General features: G+C 35.7%; 2 protein-coding genes across 5 annotated transcripts in view; one reads left to right on the plus strand and one right to left on the minus strand.

Annotated features, from left to right (window-relative positions):
- Nucleotides 1–5,600: 5,600 nt before the first annotated feature.
- On the plus strand, nt 5,601–8,574 carry LOC129237554 (tRNA modification GTPase GTPBP3, mitochondrial). Of its 2 annotated transcripts, XM_054872497.1 has the most exons (5): nt 5,601–5,749; nt 5,811–6,211; nt 6,273–6,852; nt 6,916–7,027; nt 7,095–8,574. In XM_054872497.1, the coding sequence occupies exons 1-5, from the start codon at nt 5,644–5,646 to the stop codon at nt 7,336–7,338; spliced, it is 1,443 nt and encodes a 480-aa protein (XP_054728472.1). In that variant the 5' UTR covers nt 5,601–5,643; the 3' UTR covers nt 7,339–8,574. The 2 variants fall into 2 exon arrangements, with proteins under 2 accessions (XP_054728472.1, XP_054728385.1); XM_054872410.1 differs by having other exon boundaries at nt 6,273–7,027; nt 7,095–8,573.
- Nucleotides 8,567–20,351, minus strand: part of LOC129237379 (C2 domain-containing protein 5) — a 31,943-nt gene continuing 20,158 nt past the window's right edge. For all 3 annotated transcript variants that reach the window (XM_054872212.1, XM_054872124.1, XM_054872292.1), the window contains 6 exons: nt 16,741–17,910; nt 12,901–12,988; nt 12,504–12,827; nt 12,200–12,367; nt 9,823–9,927; nt 8,567–9,745 (listed from right to left, as the gene is read on the minus strand). In XM_054872212.1, the coding sequence (XP_054728187.1) occupies nt 9,683–9,745; nt 9,823–9,927; nt 12,200–12,367; nt 12,504–12,827; nt 12,901–12,988; nt 16,741–17,910 (1,918 nt within the window). In that variant the 3' untranslated portion in view covers nt 8,567–9,682. The remainder of the gene's footprint in view (nt 9,746–9,822; nt 9,928–12,199; nt 12,368–12,503; nt 12,828–12,900; nt 12,989–16,740; nt 17,911–20,351) is intronic.

Consider the following 20,351-nt stretch of genomic DNA (forward strand, 5'->3'; position numbering starts at 1 on the left):
TAAATCGGTGTAGAAATATTTGGAGGGACTGAATTGGAAAATCTTGCCACACGCGCCATATTACCCAGACTTTGCACCTTCGGATTACCATCTCTTCCGATCAATGCAGGCAGCCCTTATTGGAGAGCGGTTAACTTTTTACGAGAACATTGAGAACGCGCTCAATGAATAGATCCAGTCAAACGAACTGGAATTTTTTGTCAGAGGAATCCGTATGCTGCCTGAAAGATGAAGTAAAGTTTAATGAAAATGAAAAAGAACATTATTTAATATAGCTTGCATGGGTTATTTTACTAGTAGAGCTAAGGGGTGAGGTTCAGCGGACTAAACAGGGCTAGTTTACTGGTGCGGCAGCCCTTGGTCGGGAAAACGCCAAGTCATTCCTGTACGCAGAACCGACTGCCATGGGAAAGATAAATAGTGCTTTTCGTTATTACTTTGCAGTTCTCGTCGAGCAATAGAGTACAAAAATTAAGTATTTTAATATAGTTCTTAATGATAATACATGAATTTCACATCGTTAAATGATTTCTTAATTTTTTCGGCTGTTTTAGAGTTGTGTTATTGTTGTTTGACATCATTCTTATTTACACTGTACTGAAGGCTAAAACAGTTAGAAATTCATCAATATATCGGAACAGCTGTTTCAGCTCAGCAGGTAGCATTCGAACTTAACGCGCTTTATATTATATATAGCCGAAAACAATCGAAGTTTGTATTAAATTCTGATTGGTTCTTTAATTCTGTCTAGACATACCGCATATTTGTATATTAATATAAAAACACTTATTTATTACCTTCATATTCAAACTGTAACTCAACCGTAATTCTCCACCTATGCAGGCATTTCCCGTACAGTCGTATTTATGTATGTATGTTATATGTGACCCATTTTTCAAAATAATGTTCCTAGGTTACGAAAACGTATTTCTTGGCATAGAGTGAAAGCAAGTAAAAATAACGCAAAAAGAAAATCGCTTTCAAATCACTAAACAACAAACCACAAACAATAACGCTGTCGTAGATCGCAAAATATTAAACAAAACACTAAAACGCTAATAGCTACATAGATCGTCGCTAAATTAAATCGAATTTAGAAAATGCCATAGAAAATACCGGCGACAGTGGCGGCGACATATCAAAAATCTACCCTGTAACATCCCCTCCGATTTTATTTAGAACAAAGTGTGGTAGTCCTCTTCCACAGTCCGCCTACCTGTACGTTTGTCCTCTACTCAACGACCGCGCCCCACACGCCACACATCGCACCACTTTCACAGTTCTGTTGCATTCGCAGCAACAAGAATATGCTATGTGCAAAAATTGGCAAATATAAGAAAAAATAAAAATAAAAAAAGCGAACACGCACACAAAGAAGCAAGCGAATGTTCAGACGAATCAATGTGATAAACACCAACAAACACTAGACAGCGGACAGACAGACGACAACAGCAGACATTAACGTACGCACACATAAACAAACACGCACACACATGTTTCTTTTGAGCAAATGAAATCAGATGTGGAATAATAAGAATTATTAATAAACTACGACGTATGATTCAAAAAACATTCGCTACGAGATTTAAACAGTGCTGCCAGGTTGGACGCACAGATTTTGTCGTTTGTCACACCAACGATGTTGGCAAGATCCTCACTCCAAGAATTTCAAAACCAAGGTGTTGCTACTTAATTTCAACCCTAAAACCTGACAGCTTGTGCGACTGAAAGAAATTTCGAGTCTCCATAAGATATACGGCCTATTTTGACGGCACGAACACACGTTCTGGCAGCTTCAACTTTAAAGACAACCACTAGGTTGTAGATTAGATTACCCTATGAATGCAATCTTTTGCGTTTTCACTAAGGATTTCCACCTTTTCGCATCGTGTGCGAATGCAACTATCAAATATTACGCATTTTCTGTTTGGCAGCTCAAAGCTAATGCATTTCTATCAAATTACTTTAATGTTTTTACAATGCGCAAACATACAAATTTGTTGTCGCCAATTAGTAATGCATCTGGAACGAGTCGTCCAAATTTGGTTGCATATGCGTGAGTCTAGTTGCCTATAATTAGGCGTGAAGTATACACCATTTATGTGCATTAAAATATACATATAAAAGAATAGCCATGTAAAGTATGTAAAGTCAAGGTCTACACTTTTCTTGCAGGAAAGCCATTTAAAAGCAGAGTATTACTATTAACAATGAAAGTACCACTATTGCCTTTCGCAACTCAATTGGTTCCCGCATCGTATTGGTTTTCTTAAAGCATTATAGGTAACCCCCCCTTTGATTTTTTTCGGAAGCTGGTGGCCGGCCTGCTACCTTCAATTGACATAGTCAGTGAACCGTCCAGTCCAGACATATAAACACAAATACATAAACTTATTTTAATACATAATTACAATTTCCAGAATGACAAGATGACGTTAACAAGTCTTTTTTACCTTTGTACGTATGTTTTAGTTTTCCACTTACTAATTTTCGCTATTCTTTTTTGTTCACTTTTACTACTACCATCGCTTTTCAAAAATATACGAGGCACAAATACACACACTACGCCGAATGGGACGAAGCGAACTATTGTGATTACCGAGTCATTTGATTTTTACAATTCTCGTTATCTCCTTCCTCCTTTACCCTTCTGCTTGCTTTTACACTTTTTTGCTTACAAATATTGCACCATATTTCGAAATACCATAAAAACTTTCTTTTTTTCTTTCAATTACAATGTATAATATTGACACATGCACTGGAAACGTGAAAAATAATGTATTAGAACTTGCTTTTTGTTTTATACAATGTGTACTTTTCCCCGTTCTTCTTAATGGGACGCCATTTAACTTTCCATCAAGTTCGACGCCATTTTAGACCAACACTATCGTAGGTCAACCAACCAATGCATTGTGGAAATTGATTACCATTAAATGTATATTAGTTTTACACAATTTCATATCAAATTACAACGATACACTTTTTTACAAACAACTCTTTATGTAATTTTCAAAACACATTGCGTTTTTCACCTTTTTGAGTGTTAAATTTTACTTTTCTCCACGCCGCGATCTTTGTGTGTGACTACTTGACTGCTTACGCATACACACCGTTTGACAGTAACTTTCGAAAGCCTAATTGGATAAAGAGAATTGGAAAAAGCGGTGCTGCCAACCTATCAACCTAACAACCTGCCATCTTCTTCAACTGCTATACAAGAATTTCGAAATAATATTCATTGGAAAATTAAGAGCCATCTTTATTATAGTACAAAATACTATACCACCTTAGCATACAAATCTTATATGCCCAGTTTTAATAAATTTTGTGCCCCGTTCAAGGATCTGTATATTAGATGCTTTAAAAATTCTGTAGATTAACACGTAGACGTTTTCAAAACATGGATAGAGAATTGAGATAATGAATTATGATATTTACATATACCGCCCATTCATGTTTCTTCTCGACAAATCTATCTCTCTTCTAATTTTTTATATATTTCTATCTTTATTGATCTCTTGTTCAATAAGTAAACATTTCTCTGATATTTCGAATCAGATACAAAGCAAAGTGGTAAAACAATTCGAACAATTGTGTTTCTGTTAGTTGCGCTTATACCAGAATTCTTGTTTTCTTGTTGATACTGGTTATACCTCAATGTCTACTCTATTTATCATTTCAGACGGTTTGAAATAGCATTTTTTTGTGTATGGGGAAAGAAAAAGGACTGTATATTTTTAGGTAGTCAAAAATGCAGTTTGGCGGGCAGAAACATTCATTTGTTGTTTGTTGATACATAAACAAACATCATATAGTAAACTCGTTTGAAACCGTCTGAAGAAACTATTGTAATTTCATTTATATAATTTTTATTTGTTTATTTTGCTTACAGATATTTTACACACTAATTCAATTATTTAAATGTTACAAAAATATTATGTTTAAATGTTCTAATACCAACTTTAAAATCTATCAAAATAGTACAGCTACAAATTGGCGCCTTTATGATATGCCCAAAAACAATTGTTAATTTTCAGTGACCAATAGGCATATGTCAAAAAACTACTAATGTTGCTGCTGTGTAAACCAAATTCAAATCAATTTCCCCCTAGCAGAGTAATAGCTGGCGTATATCAAACTCTAATGTCGTGCCTTGTGGTTTTTCCGTTTATAATCTGTGAATGTAGAGGATTATGTGGCAACTCCCATAGTCATAGTTCTTCACTGGGCTATAATATTTTGATGAAAATTTTTTTAAGAACACCTTAAATTTTTTCCATAGTAGTGTTTTCTACAACAATAAATTCCGGAGGAAATTAAACATAAAATCACCACTATTTTTTCTGATTATCTGTTATTTCGTTATTTCTTCGCCCTCTTCATTTTGTTTTACTTCGTTTGACAATCGTATTGACGGTTGCCAGATCAGATGCATGCGTTTTAAAGCAATAATATGGGAATCACCCCGCAAACTACATATAATTTAACTTAACATAATATAAAATTAAAAAACTAATGTACATTTTTTAATTTCTCGTTATTCTTTCTTAGGTAAAAATAAAGTATTCCCACCATTTCTTAAGAAAGAATGAAAAATTAGGTCCGTTGAAACTTTTTATTCTAACTACGACGGTATTAAAAGTTGTTTGCGCTAATTAAAAAAGGCACAGATAACGAAGGCCTAAGAATAATTTTTCGTATTACAAAACCATAATATCTCCGAAGCTACTTCACCATATACAAAACAAAATTCATCGTTGTTAAGTTAATAAAATTACTTTTTTAAATTTTGTGTGTGTTTTTGAGAAAGGTAAACAAAAAACGTAATGTCATGTTTGGCATAAGTAAAGAATAGGCACCATTTCGCTAGATGAGGTTCAGTAGAGTTTTTTATGCGGATTACAAAGGTACTAAAAGTTTATAAGAACCAATTTATCTCGAAAACCACTTGAAACCCCAGTTTTTTTGATGTACATAAATACATACTTTAAGAAGTAATTACATTATGGCTGGAGCCAAGAACGCTAATAAAGTAGGGCTGAACATGTCGAAGATTAGTAATAGAGCGCTTATTGAATACATAAGTAGCCATTCAGATAGCACCTAGTGACGTTCTTTGTTGGCAAACGACAGTATACACGACGAAATAATATAACCGTCCTCATCAAATACAATAATTTTGCTCTTATTCGCCCATGAGATATTCCGTAATTGTGCGTTAGTCCAACTCGAGAGATTTAAACCATAAAACGCTGAATCTAGAGCATATACACTTGCCTCTGAGTTTAGACTTAAAATTTTTAATTTAAGTACGTTTGTAACTATAAAATTTGAAAACAAAGTTTGTGAGATCAAAGGTAATGATTTTACGAATTTGTCTAATTTAAAAAAATTTTAAATATTTTTAATGATCAGGAGGTAAATTCTGTACTTATTCCGTAGTACTTAATTTTTTGTACCAAATTATTTGTTTAAATGATGTTTCAAATGATTCCGAATGTATCGATTAATTACTGCTGTTTCCGATTAACTACAATGTTCTTCTTTCTCCTTAAAAAACTCTAATCAGCTGTATTGCACTCTAATCAGCTGTACTTTGTGTTTACTATTCTTCGTTTGTAAACTTATTTATTCTAATTTATAATGAATTGTATTCACAAAATAACAAATACTTGTAGATATTTTCATCGGTACGCAAGTAGCATATCTAAAAATATTGCAGATTGCACAATATACAGTTTAAGTTCAGGTAAATTACAAGTATGGAGTAATATATTAGTTTAGTTATTAACTAAAAATGTCCATTTCAGGTCATGGCAAGTGTGGTGTGTCAGTCATACGCGTCTCTGGTCCGCGCACCAAGCATGCTTTACAAGCTGTGGTCGGTTCTTCTTATGAGCCGAAAGCGCGTTATGCCTATCTCAAATCTCTCTATCATCCTGAAACTAAAGAAATAATTGATAAAGGACTTGTTCTATGGTTTCCTGGGCCTGCTTCATTTACGGGAGAAGATTCATGCGAATTTCAAGTCCACGGTTCTCTAGCTGTAATTGCCGCAATTCTGGATGCTTTAGGAAAGGTGCCTGGTCTACGGCCTGCATCTGCTGGAGAGTTCACCAAACGCGCCTTCTACGGTGGAAAACTTGATTTAACCGAAGTTGAAGGATTAGCTGATCTAATACATGCCGAAACAGAGGCACAACGAAAGCAGGTTTTATATAATATTTTTCTTACAATTTGTCACAATATTTAACTTTTTCGTATGTTAACAGGCTATGCTGCAAAGTGTGGGGGCGCTCTCCCGTGTTTATGACAATTGGCGCAGACGTCTTATACGCTGTGCCGCTCATTTGGAAGCTTACATAGATTTTGCCGAAGAGGAAAATATTGAAGACGATGTAGTGCTCCAGTTGAACAAAGAATTGCGACGTATTATTAGTGAAATTCGTAGGCATTTGAATGATCAGCGGCAAGGCGAAATGTTGAGAAATGGAGTACGCACCGCTATTATTGGTGCACCAAATGTAGGTAAAAGTAGCTTCCTGAATATGATGTGTCAACGGGAAGTAGCTATTGTAACGTCTATAGCAGGGACTACACGGGACATCATTGAAAGTACACATAATTTTGGTGGCTACCCTGTCGTATTTGCCGATACGGCAGGTTTGCGTAAGCAAACGCAGGATATCGTCGAATTGGAAGGCATAAATAGAGCAAAAGAATGTCTACTCAATGCTGATCTAATACTATTGCTCACGGACGCCCGTGAACTGTGCGCAAATATTACGACCAGCAACGGAACATGTGACAAATACCAGTCTACCTACCTACAGCAATTGGATTTAGATGCTAGTATGTTAACGGGCAAGCGTATAAAATTAATAGCAAACAAAACTGATTTACTCTCAACGACAGAATTACAAAAGTTGATGCAAGTTGAAAATGTGCTGCATATCTCTTGCAAGCAACCAACTGCCATTCATATGGAAACCTTTCTAAAGCACTTTGAAGAATTGCTAAGCGAGCTGTAAGTTCTAATATATGTGATTGCTGGTTGATTTACTTATTAATATAATCTACTCCATTTCTCACAGCTGCGGTCAACCGTCCGCCGAAAACCCGCGCATTACACATACGCGCTATCGTCAACAGTTAGAGCGTTGCATCGAACACTTAAATATCTTCTTGGATGAATATGCGCCTGATATATTTCCTGATATAGCTATTTCGGCACAAAAACTGCGAAATGCGCTCAAATGTATTGAACGCATTACAGGTCACGTGAGCTCTGATGATATTTTGGATGTAGTTTTCAAAGACTTTTGTATAGGCAAATAGCGTGACACAGTGAACTGACGCGCAGATGAGCTCATAATGTACTTATTTGCCGGATAAAAATCGACTATATGTATTCTATAAGCTACTTAAACTACATTTATAGATAATGCATTGCATTTTCTCGCAATGTGAGTTTTTATGAAAGAAAGAAATTATTCGAAATCTGATAGACTTATAGTGTAATCATGTAGTTATAGTTCTTATATTTAAGTTACAAAATATGTTTTTGTAAATTTTTAGTCCTCCGCGGTTTACAGATGCAATAAATTTAAAGTATTATAATGTTATTTATGTGGTTGAGATGTATACAGCGCTTGAGCAATTGTGCTCCCATAAACGCCATCGGAGAATCTCACAACATATGTCCAGCATGTGAAGGCATCCCGCACGACACTAACCACCTTTTTACATGCCCCATCAAATCCACTCATCTAACACCCCTCTCCCGATGGACCCAACCTGTCGAAACAGTCTACCGTTAGATGAGCTAGACGAAGACGACCGGTGATTTACACTACACCAACCGGGCAAAGTATACTGCTACAACGACAACAATCTCACAAAATAGCGCGAAAGCGGGCTATCGAGAAGAATGGAGGCGTATTGTAGAGGAGGCAAGGATCCATCCCGTACTGTAATGCCAATATGATGATGAAACGCCATCGCCCATCATATTATTTGTAATAACTGTATTAACCTGCACGGAACATGATTCAAGCTCTATTTGCATTACGTGTCAAACTTATCAGAGGATATCATGTAGAAAAATGGGATTGAAACTAAGACTTGATCTGATGAGGAAGCTATAAAGTTTGCTTTTAAGGTGACTGTCCTGGGCCAGGAGCATTGCTCTGGGCGAAGTCCTGTGTTATACAACCAACCGAGCAGCGTGCAACTTTTGGAGCACCCTTCAGCTTACAATGCGACAAAGTGGTGCCCACGACAGTAGATCCCATGTTATTGGAACGACTCTAATTTATAGCCGGCCAAATGCTATGTCTTCAGCAGCATTCTCCTAACATTTGTGGTCACTTTTCAGACTTGGCACAAAGGCACTGCAGTGGTAAGTTAAAAGAGGTTCGATAAATTGCGTTGATTACTCCTATTCTCGCTTTCAATTCTCAATAATCATTTATTTAAAACTTCTGGTATATTTTACGCTAAAATAAGTAGCAATTAATTTTTTTTAATTTAATATTTATTGCATAAAATAAATGTCGTGGAAAAATTGGTTTTTAATTAAAAGAAAAAGTAACAAACAATAACATATGTAGTATGTGTATAAACAGATTCACAAATTTGTATAGTTATGAATACAATATACGAGCATACATACATGCAGTAAAATAACCTTTTAATGTTATCAATTGGTATGACTTTTTTTTATTTTGTGGTGCATTGCCATTCTGTGATTGCATATTCAGTTATTCTTGTAGTTTCTAAAATTTAAAATTCCGAGTCCTATTTATCATATTTTACTTTTCTTTTGATTACTTTTTAGTTGTTCATATTCCAAAAGGATTTTTGCAAAAACTAACGACTTCAAATATTGACAAACACTTAAATTCGCATCATATTGAATATTTACAAAATTATTGAGTAAAAAAAAAAATATTTATGCGTTTAACTACAATTTTTTCTATTAAAATTTCAACATAACATATCTATGTATTTGCATTTGGCAAATTAAGTACAATAATTATTGCAATTCACAAAGGTTTTAAACTATTTGCAGCAAAACTAACAGCTGGTAAATTCAAAACATTTTTTTTATAATATAGTATGTATGTATATGTATTCTGTATAATTTTAATATCCTTCAGAGAGAGCATGCTTTTCGATTTGAGTGCAGTATTATTTTTCTAAGCTTGGTTATTTAAATTTTAATTTCGCTTTTGCTTATTTTTTGTATTTGATTGAAAAATCACGCTGTACACTTGTTCATCATAATATTTGTTTTTGTCTACGCATTTTTGTTACATTTATATATAATATTTCGCTTCGTAAAGTATTTCAGATGTTGTTACTTAATTTTGGGCGCGTGCAATATCCGACAATAATAAACGAAGTACAACAAACAGTCAGGTGGCAAATACATACATACATATATACATGCATGATAACAATAATAAGCGTGTGAGTTTTAAGGAAAAATCGTTCAAACATTTAGTAAAGTAGTTGCGACCTAAGCTATAATTTGATTTGTTCAACAGTTTCGTTAAAAAAATATTCCCTTTGCGACAATTGAGCTATTATCCATCCACTCTGCTTGTAGCTTTTAGTAGTATAGACTCTTCGGTCGATTAGCAAAAAATAAGCGCTAGATGCCTTTTAGGCGCGTGTATCAGTCATCGGCGTGATAGGAGACGTAAACAGCATCACCACCGATGCTGATCAAACATTGACCCTGAAAAATGTGGAAAAGATAAAATTAAAAAAATATAAAATCTTAAATTTAGTAAGTAAAATTAATAATATATTTACTTGATTTTTATGCTGATTATCGACCAAAATCAGTTCACTCATATAGAATGAAACCATAGCATTGCCGCCAAGTGCTGATATATGAGCACGGACCACAGCCAGCAACTGAAAAACAACAAAAAAAATATATATATTTATACAAATGGGAGAATAATATTTTTACGCAAATAATTTATAAAAAATGGCATAGCTCGACAAATATAGTCCTGAGTGATTTAATCTGTGGTTATCGTCTAATAGGCGTTATAAGTGTTTTTAGATATATGTATAAGTATATGTATATTCATAAACATGTATATATATTTACAAAATACAACACACAAATTTTTGTTGTTGTTGTTTTAGCAGTAATACATATTTTTCGTGACGGTTGCTGAAATGACAATACCTGATCGGATATTCACCCCCCGAAATTATTATGAAGGCACGACCATATACAGACAAGTTCTGACTATTTACTTATTTATTTTTTAATTTAAATATTTGTTTTATAAAAATGTAGTTAATTCTATAATAAATAACAAAAAAATCCAAGTTTCAAACTTTGTACAAGATTTATAAAAATAAAAAAAAAAAATAAAAAAAAAACATTGGGTACGCAGTTGTATAATCCATTAAATTTTAGTATAACAAAATACAAGTTTGAAGTCGCCCAACATTTTCGTTGATTTTTTCCTCTGAAGATGTTGCTCATTTTCTCCATATAACGAATGCGCGCCATTTTGTTATAACATTTGAAACTTGAATTATTATGGTCTTTATTAAACAATGAACTAAATTTTGGAAAGAAAATTATCGAAATTAAAAAATAAATAAGGAAAGAGTCAAAACTTGTTGTTGTTGTTGTAGCAGCATAAACATTCCCCATACTTACATACGGGGAATGCTGCTGAAGAGACAGTCCTTGGCCGGATATAAATCCGTGTCGTTTCGGTAATGTAGAACCGACTGTCGTAAAAACTTGTCAATATGTGGTGTCTTTATAACAATTTCGGAGAGTGTATGAGTCAGAGACGGCCGCCGTAGCCGAATGGGTTGGTGCGTGATTACCATTCGGAATTCACAGAGAGGTCGTTGGTTCGAATCTCGGTGAAAGCAAAATTAATAATTAAAAAACATGTTTCTAATAGCGATCGCCCCTCGGTGAAAGCAAAATTAATATATTAAAAAACATGTTTCTAATAGCGATCGCCCCTCGGCAGGCAATGGCAAACCTCCGAGTGTATTTTTGCCATGAAAAAGCTCCTCATAAAAATATCTGCCGTTCGGAGTCGGCTTGAAACTGTAGGTCCCTCCATTTGTGGAACAACATCAAGACGCACACCACAAATAGGAGGAGGAGCTCGGCCAAACACCTAACAGAAGTGTACGGGCCAATAATTATTTTTTTTTTATGAGTCAGAGTGAGTGTGACTGTGAAAGAAACTTGAATTTGACAGTATGATTTGGAATTGACACAAGAATCTATGCAATGAATTGATGGTTAAACGTAATAAGTTGAGTTAGAGAAGTTAGACAAGGCGACCATTAATAAGCATTTTGAAGGTGTAGACGAAAAATATTTCTTAAACGGGTTAAAAGTTATGAAAAATGTATTGCACTTAACTGTGAACCAGTAAGAAGTCGTGATTTTAGTTGCTTTCTCTTTATTATAGTAAAATGGAATGGGCTTTAAAACACATACGCTTTCTACATATTCTGATAAAAAAGCTGAAAATTCTATTTTATTAGAAATTCGATCAATTTTTATGAATGTTGTAGGTTAGGTTATGTTGACCTGGCTGGTTGAAAGCCATCACATAGACCTTTTGGTCCTTAGTGGTACCAGATGGAGCTTGACCATAACGTTTCCTTGTAGTAGGCTTCTTGTAATAAGCCTGCGTCTTTTGCAAAACTAAGTAAGCTCTGAAGCTCTAACCCCGAGAGACATTCTAACCTCTCATATTGTAGAGCTCCTAAACATTTCATTCGGGTTCTAGCTAATGCAGGGCAAGAATATAGAAGGTGAATGTTGTAAATAGTTTAGAACTTTGATTTACAAGTTTTTTGGGTTTACTTATATATGTAAAAAATAAACGAAAAAATTGAGTATGAAAAATATGGCAAATACCTAAAGTGACTTAAGGAAGCGAGCACAAGTGTATTTAAATTGTTTTTGTTTTTAAGTTTAATCTTAAGTTTTTTAGACTCAGAACATTTCTGACACCCTTCATATATACAAAATAGACATTGACTTAAAAAACATAATTCCTGTAAGTCAGAGCCTCGTATGACACTAATTATGCCTTGCTGTCATGCACTGTTAAGCTACAATAACATCCCATACGCGGAATGAACATTCACATTAAAGCAGCAGTAGATTTCACAAGAATCTCACCTCAGTTATAAACGAGTGCACAAAACCGCTAATGCCACCAGTCTCGCGTATTGAGGTCGTTTCACGTATAAAAAAGAAATTCAAATTTCCCAGATATTTGTCAATGCGACCACCTGGTATGAAACTGAGCGGTGTTATATCAACGCCGTAACGATCGCGTAGCGGGAACTGCAAAAGTTAATAAAACGGTTAATAGAATATTGCGTTCCTAGGTAAAAAAAGTTCATATGTAAATATATACTTATATGTATGTATGTATTAGTATGCATATCATAAATATTACTTTTTATTACTCTTTACTCACATAATAATTGCGGTTAATTGCACTTCCTTTCTTGCTCTGCTGTCGTGATGGTGATGTTTTCGACAATTTGAAGCTATTTAAGCCATAGGGTGGTAAATTTGACGTGGGTGTTGGCGTTTCAACCATTTGGTCTTCGTCGAGTGGAAAAATGTAGTCCTCTTCTTGTAGCGTACGTTTATTGCCTACAGACAGACCATTAGTATCGGGTACATCGGCAGTTGTCCCGTTCGTTATGCCGGTAGCTGCTGCCTTACGACGATATTTGAATTTATTTGCATCGCCCAGACCGAGCGCCATGCCAGTGACTAGCAGCTGAATTTGATCCTGAACGATTAAATTATTATAATTAGAAATGCAGAGAAAAGAAGATGAAAGAAAGTAACACTCAAGCACTTACACTTTCTGGCAGATCGAGTCGGAATCTCAGATCGCATATCGCACAGGGTATCATTGTGCGTAATTTAAAGTAAATCGTCTGCAAAAGTCTGTAAACATACAAAATTGGGCAATTTTAAATTAAAATGGCGAATAATCACACATATTTTCATAATTTTGATTCACAAAAAATTTAAAATTTTGCAAGTTTAGAGTAAAATGTACAAAAAATGGCGAAGCACAAAAAAATTAAGTGGCATTACTTAATTTTTCGAGGTTAGAGTTTATCGTTTTAAAATGGCGAATACAGTTTTGAACTTTTTGCAGGTCAGAATTTATTGACGAAGAAGCAAAAATTACTCTTTTCAGAAGTAAAAAAAAAAAAATATTTACATATTCACAATTTTTGGTGGTTTGAGTTTTATGTATTATAATAAAATTGGCGAAAACGCAAAAAAAATATTTTATTTTAATTTTTTTAAGGTTTGAGTTTCTTTTTCTAGATTGGCAGAGACGAAAATAGGCAGTTCGCATGTCTGAATTTTTTTTGGAAATTTAAGTTTAATATCCGAAATTGGCGAAGAAGCAAAAAATTTTCAAAATTTCTCGATGTTGGAGTTTATGTACAAAAAAATAGTACGAATGCAAAAAAGTATTTTACATTCTAAAAATGTTTGAGGTTTATGTACATACGATACTACTGGAACAATATACAGTAGGTTCTGTTTTTATGCGGCTTTTTTTTATGCGGTTTTGAAATAGTGCGGTTTTTTTTTAAATTACAAAATGCATGTCGACCTATGGGGAATTGTACATATAAACAAGATTCTAAACCAGCTAAGCAAAAACTCATCACAGATTGCATCAGAAATGCTAACCCTACAAGTATGGAAGATATATAAAGATATAATTTTCAAAGATACAATATTTTGTTTATGCGATTTTATTTAATTATTTCAGATTCATGCGGTCTATGGAACGTATCTATAGTAATAATATGGGACTAGTGCCCTTTTTTATGCGATTATTTCAGATTTATGCGGTTTTAGCATTTGAAACGTATCTATAGTTTTACTATAGAACTAGTAGCTTTTTTTATGCTGTTTTTTCTTTATGCTGTTTCTTGCGGAACGTATCTACCGCATAAAAACAGAACCTACTGTACTACATTTTAAAGTTTTTTTTTTGTTTGAGGTTAGAATTTAATATGCACAAATTACGAATAATACCTAGTTTCTTGCAGAGAGGCTAATAAATGAGTACGTATACTTAAACAGGCGGCAGCCGTAGCCGAATGGGTTGGTACGCGCGGAAGTGCGTAGGTTCAAATCTCCGTACATAAAACACCAAAATGATAGACAAAGTTTTTTGGCAATGGCAATGGCAAGCCTCTAAGAGTATTTCTGCCATGAAAAAGCTCCTCATAAAAAACATTTTGCTTCGGAATCGGATTAAAGCTGGAATTAGTGGTGTCGTAGCCATAACGCCATAGCCTTAATCATAAACAGCTGATATTGAAGTGTAATTAATGGATATTTGCATTTTGTGATAAAAACACGGATAATTTGCCACTAAGTTAATTAATTGCTAATCGTTCATTTCTAATATTTAAATTTCTATCGCAAATGTTAAAGCAAATGTAAAGTATTTCACAGCTGCCTACGGCTACGGAGAAAACCCATAGTTCAATAGATGCATACGGCTACGGTTATGGTTACGACGTTATGGTGCGGCACCATATGTTTGATCAGAAGAGCTGATTGCTATGGTTACGGTCATGGCTAAGGCACCGCACCATTAATCGCAGCTGGAAACTGCAGGTCCCTCAATTTTTGTAACAACATCAAGACGCACACCACAAATAGGAGAAGGAGCTCGGACAAACACCCAAACAGGGTGTGAGGCCCATTATATATATATATATATATATACTACTGTGGGCAAAAAGTAAGGTGAATTTATTTGTCAAACTTCGCGGGATTTTCATGAGTTGGCAGCACTGTTAATAACATCTGGGCCAACTTTCATGTGAATGTCATTATCAGTAATATATTTACGCTTGTGTTTACCAAACGACCAAGAGTGCATTTTTCGATTTTTACAATGTCTGATTTGATTGAGCAGAGAAGTGCCATCAAATTTTGTTTGCGGAATGAAAGGCATTTGGTGATTCGACCATGTCGCAGAAAAATGTTTATAAGTGGTACAAAGACTTCAAAGACGGTCGAGAACGTGTTGATGACTTGGAGCGCTCCGGACGACCATCGACGTCAACAGATGACCAACACGTCAATAAAGTGAAGAAGTTAGTGCTCAAAAATCGTCGGTTGACTGTTAAAGACCTTACTGATATGATCGGAATATCAGAAGTATCTGTGAAAACCATTTTGAAAGACCATTTGGGCCTACGAAAAGTCAAATCTCGTTTGGTACCGAAAACTCTCAATTTCTTGGAAAAAAGTCGTCGCGTTGATGTGTGTGAAACAATGCTTTCAGACTATCAGGACAAGCTCAAATGCATCATTACGGGAGATGAGACTTGGATTTATGCTTACGACCCTGAAACAACCGACTAATCAAGCGCATATCGTGCTAAAGGCGAGGCCAGACCGAAAAGAGCACGCCAAAGTCGTTCAAAAATAAAGGTCATGATGACAGTTTTTTTCGATTTTCGTGGTGTGGTGGACTATGAATTCCTTCCACCTGGCCAAACTGTTAATAAGGAATATTATTTGAGCGTTATGCTTCGTTTACGTGAAGCAATTCGTCTAAAAAGACCAGAATTATGGGCCAACAACTCTTGGTTTTTTCATCACGATAATGCACCGTCTCACACTGCACTCGTTCTTCGTGACCATTTCGCCAAAAATTCCACGCATATCGTTCCGCAACCACCGTATTCGCCTGATTTGGCTCCGTGTGACTTCTGGCTATTCCCAAAACTCAAGAGACCACTCCGGGGAACGCGTTTCGAATCGATTGAGGAGATAAAAGCTGAATCGAAGAAGGTGCTGATGGTTATACCGGAGATGGACTGTTTGGCATGTTTCCGGGGATTGGAAAAATCGTTGGCATAAGTGTATTTCATCGAGAGGGGATTATTTTGAAGGTGGTGAAATTGATTGACAAGAATAAATAAAGATTTTTCATTTTACAACCAAATTCACCTTACTTTTTGCCAACAGTAGTATACTCAGACAAGCAAATCTTCGATGCCCATGTATTAGAAATGTATGATTTCCAAACTGATTGGGTAGAAATTAATCCCCGGTCACTATCAACAGCGCCCGCAATTCCAATTGGAGGATTTCACCTTTGAGACAGAATGGTGAGTATGGCAGGACAGATATTTCTTTAAGAAGTTGTTAAAGACGCGTCTAACAACAGCTTTTTAGTTCACATTAGGCAGGTTGAAGATTTCTCGATATTGGTGGTTAGACGATTTTTTAAATTTTAGTTCAACTCCGTTCTTGTATTATAAATATAAAAATATCTATTCAAGAAATTTCGCCAAATAACTGGGAATGCTTGTCCGTGGCTAATAGACTCATAAACTGGAGAATGTGCGTTCGATCTTTATTTTGTAAATGGAACATAAGCAAATAAATCAAAGTGGTTTTTAGCAACGACTGTCTCGAGGCATGGTATGATAATGCAATCTGATAAAAAAAAGTTTCTCATTAAATTTGACTGATCATTTTGGGGCTGAAAGGCTTGTCGAAAACTATAAAAATGTTTGATACACACTCCACAACATTCGCTCACTTCCTTGAAATACTCATGACAGTGCAATTGAATTTTCAAGACTTGCAGATGCCTGTATATACTTCCAACGTTTAAAAAATATTATAACCGTACTCACCGCTGAAAGTGTTTGGGAAATCCGCTAATATTTTGGCTGACATCTAATTTGGCGCGCCATACTTGTGTAAACATTTGCAGATTCTTGACGGCCTCCATATCCAGCATACCGGGCACACTTTGCGTGTTAACCACGTGGAAACCCTCCGGTGGATAAGTTTCCATGAGCAATGAAATAATTTCTAAATCCTCAATATCATCTACTTCTAGAACACAGGTATCTTTATTGCCACAATTCAAATCGATCTCAATCACTTCATCATCCGATTCATCAGTATCCGATTGTTTATCCAGTGTCGCTCCACTGCTACTTATCAAATCCGGATCAATACATTTGAGCTGATAAATTTCCTGATTGCGTTCGAATGTCTCTTGCAATTTCTTTTGCAATTCATTCAATTTCTGTTTATCCGTCCACGTATTGCCAGCCACAATCTTTGGCACCTGAGGCACTGGCAGAGCGGTGAGGAAGAGTGCTGTGCCCGTCGCTATTAGTGCAATCATTCGTTCACCTATAGCTACTTGCGCTCTCAAACCAAAAATGGCATTCATACCCTTCGCTTTTAGCTTGTTGATAAGCACACGATGTAATTCGTACTCCAAAAAGGGCAGACCATCCGATATCTCTTTGGCATTAAGTTCTGAGCGTAGGTCTTTTTTGGCACGTACCACTTGCGCTTGCATGAAACAACCCCGACCGGTGACATGCAAATGTTCTGGCACCTCAAGTGTCGCCAGCAACACATCTGGTACGCGTCCTTTGCGACATATAGCGCATTTCTTCATCTTCACATTAAACGGCACCGACGCAAGATTATACGGCACATGACATACGCTGCATGCGGAATTTTTCACAAGATTCATGCTGGGCGGCAGCATATTTTTCTTGCCTACCGAACTGTGTGTGGCAGCGCCCAATGATGATGACATCGTCGAGTCCTTCACTGCGATGGATGCGGCTGCATCGTTGGCCATGCCGTTTCGCAGGTCTTTGAGTGTTTCACGTTCCTCCAGTGAGGCAGACATCACAACGCCGGTATTACTCAGACCAATGCCAATGCCGACTGGCTTTACTACTGTGGGGAGTATATCAGTTTGAGATACGGAGCGGTTATAGGCCATATTAATGACGGCCGCTGTTCCTGTCGCAGAGAGAACACAAACGTCGTCACTGAAAGTGAGGAAAATGGAAATGGAGATTTTTGATTAAATACAAATAAATGTACGTATGATAATGATGAAGGAAGTTGTATTAAAAAATTAAATACTTCTAATATGTATATATAGTATGATAAAACTATATAGTAAATACAAATTCAAAAGAGGCTAAAATATTTCAATTTGTTGACATTGGTTCATAAAACGCCCACCTTCTACACAGCGGTAATTTTCAAAACTAACTGATAAAGAAAAAATGCATAGAATTGGTTTAAGGGATAATCTTAGAGATATAAACACTTATATATATATATATATGTATATATGTATATATAAATATCTTTACCTACTGCCTGGTCGCATTTCAATTTTTCGTTTTCCGCCTGAACTTCAACCCTTTTCTTGTTTTAATGAAGTTCATTAAGTCAAATAACCCATTTTGGTTGCTGGTCTTTTCTTATTTTCGGGTCGAGCTCTAGTGTTATCAGTGCATAATTTCTATGTTTGCTTCAATTCAGGTTTACTCTATTAGGAAAATTTTGCAAAAACTGACTAGTTTAACAATTAAGAATTTTGAAAGTATTAAAAGTATTAAAGTGTTTTTCGTTGCATTTGTAGTATGCATGCATTTTCTTAATGTTCTTCATTCAAAAATATTACCGCACTCCCCCCACGTCAGCTGGTGTTAAATTATCAGTATTTTTCGAGTTCACATGGATTCAAGGTTAAACTAAAGGTGCCATAACCATATACTGGTTGTTCAATCAATTTAGCGGTTCGATAAGAGAGAGCGTTGCTACTACCCTCAATTTTTGTTGTTACGTTGGTAGACTCTTCATATTAACGTATATGAAGAAATTTTTATTTTTGGAAGGTTTAAAAGCAAAGGAACGAAGCCTTATGAACGGATGTTGAAAGTGTATAAGAACTTTTCGCCATCCATTAGTACAGTAACGCGTTTTTCAGTAAGAGCGCTTCAACTTTTTTTTCGAATAAAACACAAACGGTTTGACTTTTTTAACTAATTTTTTTTTATTATCGAGTTTGAACATACATATATAATACATTTAAGTATGAAATTCGATTTCTTTTGCATGACCACCGCGTGCACGTTTTACGAAGTCCAAACGTTGAACCCAATTTTCGACCACTCTTTTGCATAAATCGGCCGAAATTCCAGCAATTTCGCGTTCAATATTGGCTCTGAGCTCACAAATCGTCGCCGGCTTGTTACTGTAGACCAATGACTTCACACAACCCCAAAAAAAATAGTCTAGTTCTCATCGAACTTACTCTTCAACAAATCAATTGTAGCGTGTGCTGTGTGGCTTGCGGCCCCGTCCTGTTGAAACCACATGTCGTCTAAGTCCATACCATTCAATTGCGGCCAAAAATAATCGTTTATCATGTCGCGGTATCGATTTCCATTCACAGTAACGTGGCGCCGGCATGTAAACCGCACCAAACAGTGATTTTTTCGGGATGCAACGGTGCGTCATGAATCACGTGTGGATTGCTTTCTGCCCAGTAACGCATATTTTGCTTGTTGACAAAGCCATTGAGCCAAAAGTGAGCTTCATCACTGAAGATGATTTTTCGACTTTAAACTTTCTTAACAGAACACGCATTTTTATAATAAAATTCAATGATTTGCAAGCGTTGCTCAAGTGTGTAGCGTTCCATGATGAAATGTATACTAATGAAGTTTACAAATGACAAGCGAAAAATAAAAAATATTGCGGCGTTCGCCCTCCCTATCGGAAAAAAGTTGAAGCGCACCTATTGAAAAACGCTTTAGAAAGATGGATTGCTGAATTTAAAAGTAGTCGTATAAGCCTTGAAGACGATCCACGTTAAAGACGTCCAAAAACAGCAACAACACCAGATCTCGTGGAAAACATACAAAATATCGTATTGGAAAATCGACGAGTAGCTGAAAGAGGGCATCTCACCAATATCAATCAGCAACACTGTAAGCAATATTTTGACAGAAGCATTGGGTTTCTGAAAGCTGTGTGCACAATGAGTGCCGCATTTGCTAACACTGGAACAAAAGCACATTCGAATAAGACTTTCTCAGCAACATTTAGAGCTTTTTCGACGGGATAAAGTGGATTTTGTGCGTCGATTCATCACATGGATTAGACTTGGGACCATCACCATGATCCTAAATGAAGACAAGAGACTAAACACAGTTGCAAACCTGGTTATTCGGCTTTGAAACGAATTCGTGTCCAGAAATAGTCCAAGAAGGTGTTAGCATCGCTTTTTTGACATGCGAAAGGAATATTGTTTGTGGATTACTTGCAAACTGGTAAAACAATAAATTCTGAATATTATTGTAACTTTTTACACCAGTTAAAATTCGTGGAGAAAGACACAGTTTGCAAAAGAAAAAAATCTTTTTCATCTAGACAATACAATCACAGAGCATTTTGATAATGGCTGAAATCC

Source organism: Anastrepha obliqua, chromosome 1, assembly GCF_027943255.1.
Source record: "Anastrepha obliqua isolate idAnaObli1 chromosome 1, idAnaObli1_1.0, whole genome shotgun sequence".
Classification (NCBI taxonomy): domain Eukaryota; kingdom Metazoa; phylum Arthropoda; class Insecta; order Diptera; family Tephritidae; genus Anastrepha; species Anastrepha obliqua.

Coding starts and splice junctions, on each gene's coding strand:
- LOC129237554 (XM_054872410.1), top strand. CDS start 5,644: ATGAATTGTATTCACAAAATAACAAATACTTGTAGATATTTTCATCGG. Junction 5,750..5,810: donor AATATACAGTTTAAGTTCAG/GTAAATTACAAG, acceptor TGTCCATTTCAG/GTCATGGCAAGTGTGGTGTG. Junction 6,212..6,272: donor CAGAGGCACAACGAAAGCAG/GTTTTATATAAT, acceptor GTATGTTAACAG/GCTATGCTGCAAAGTGTGGG.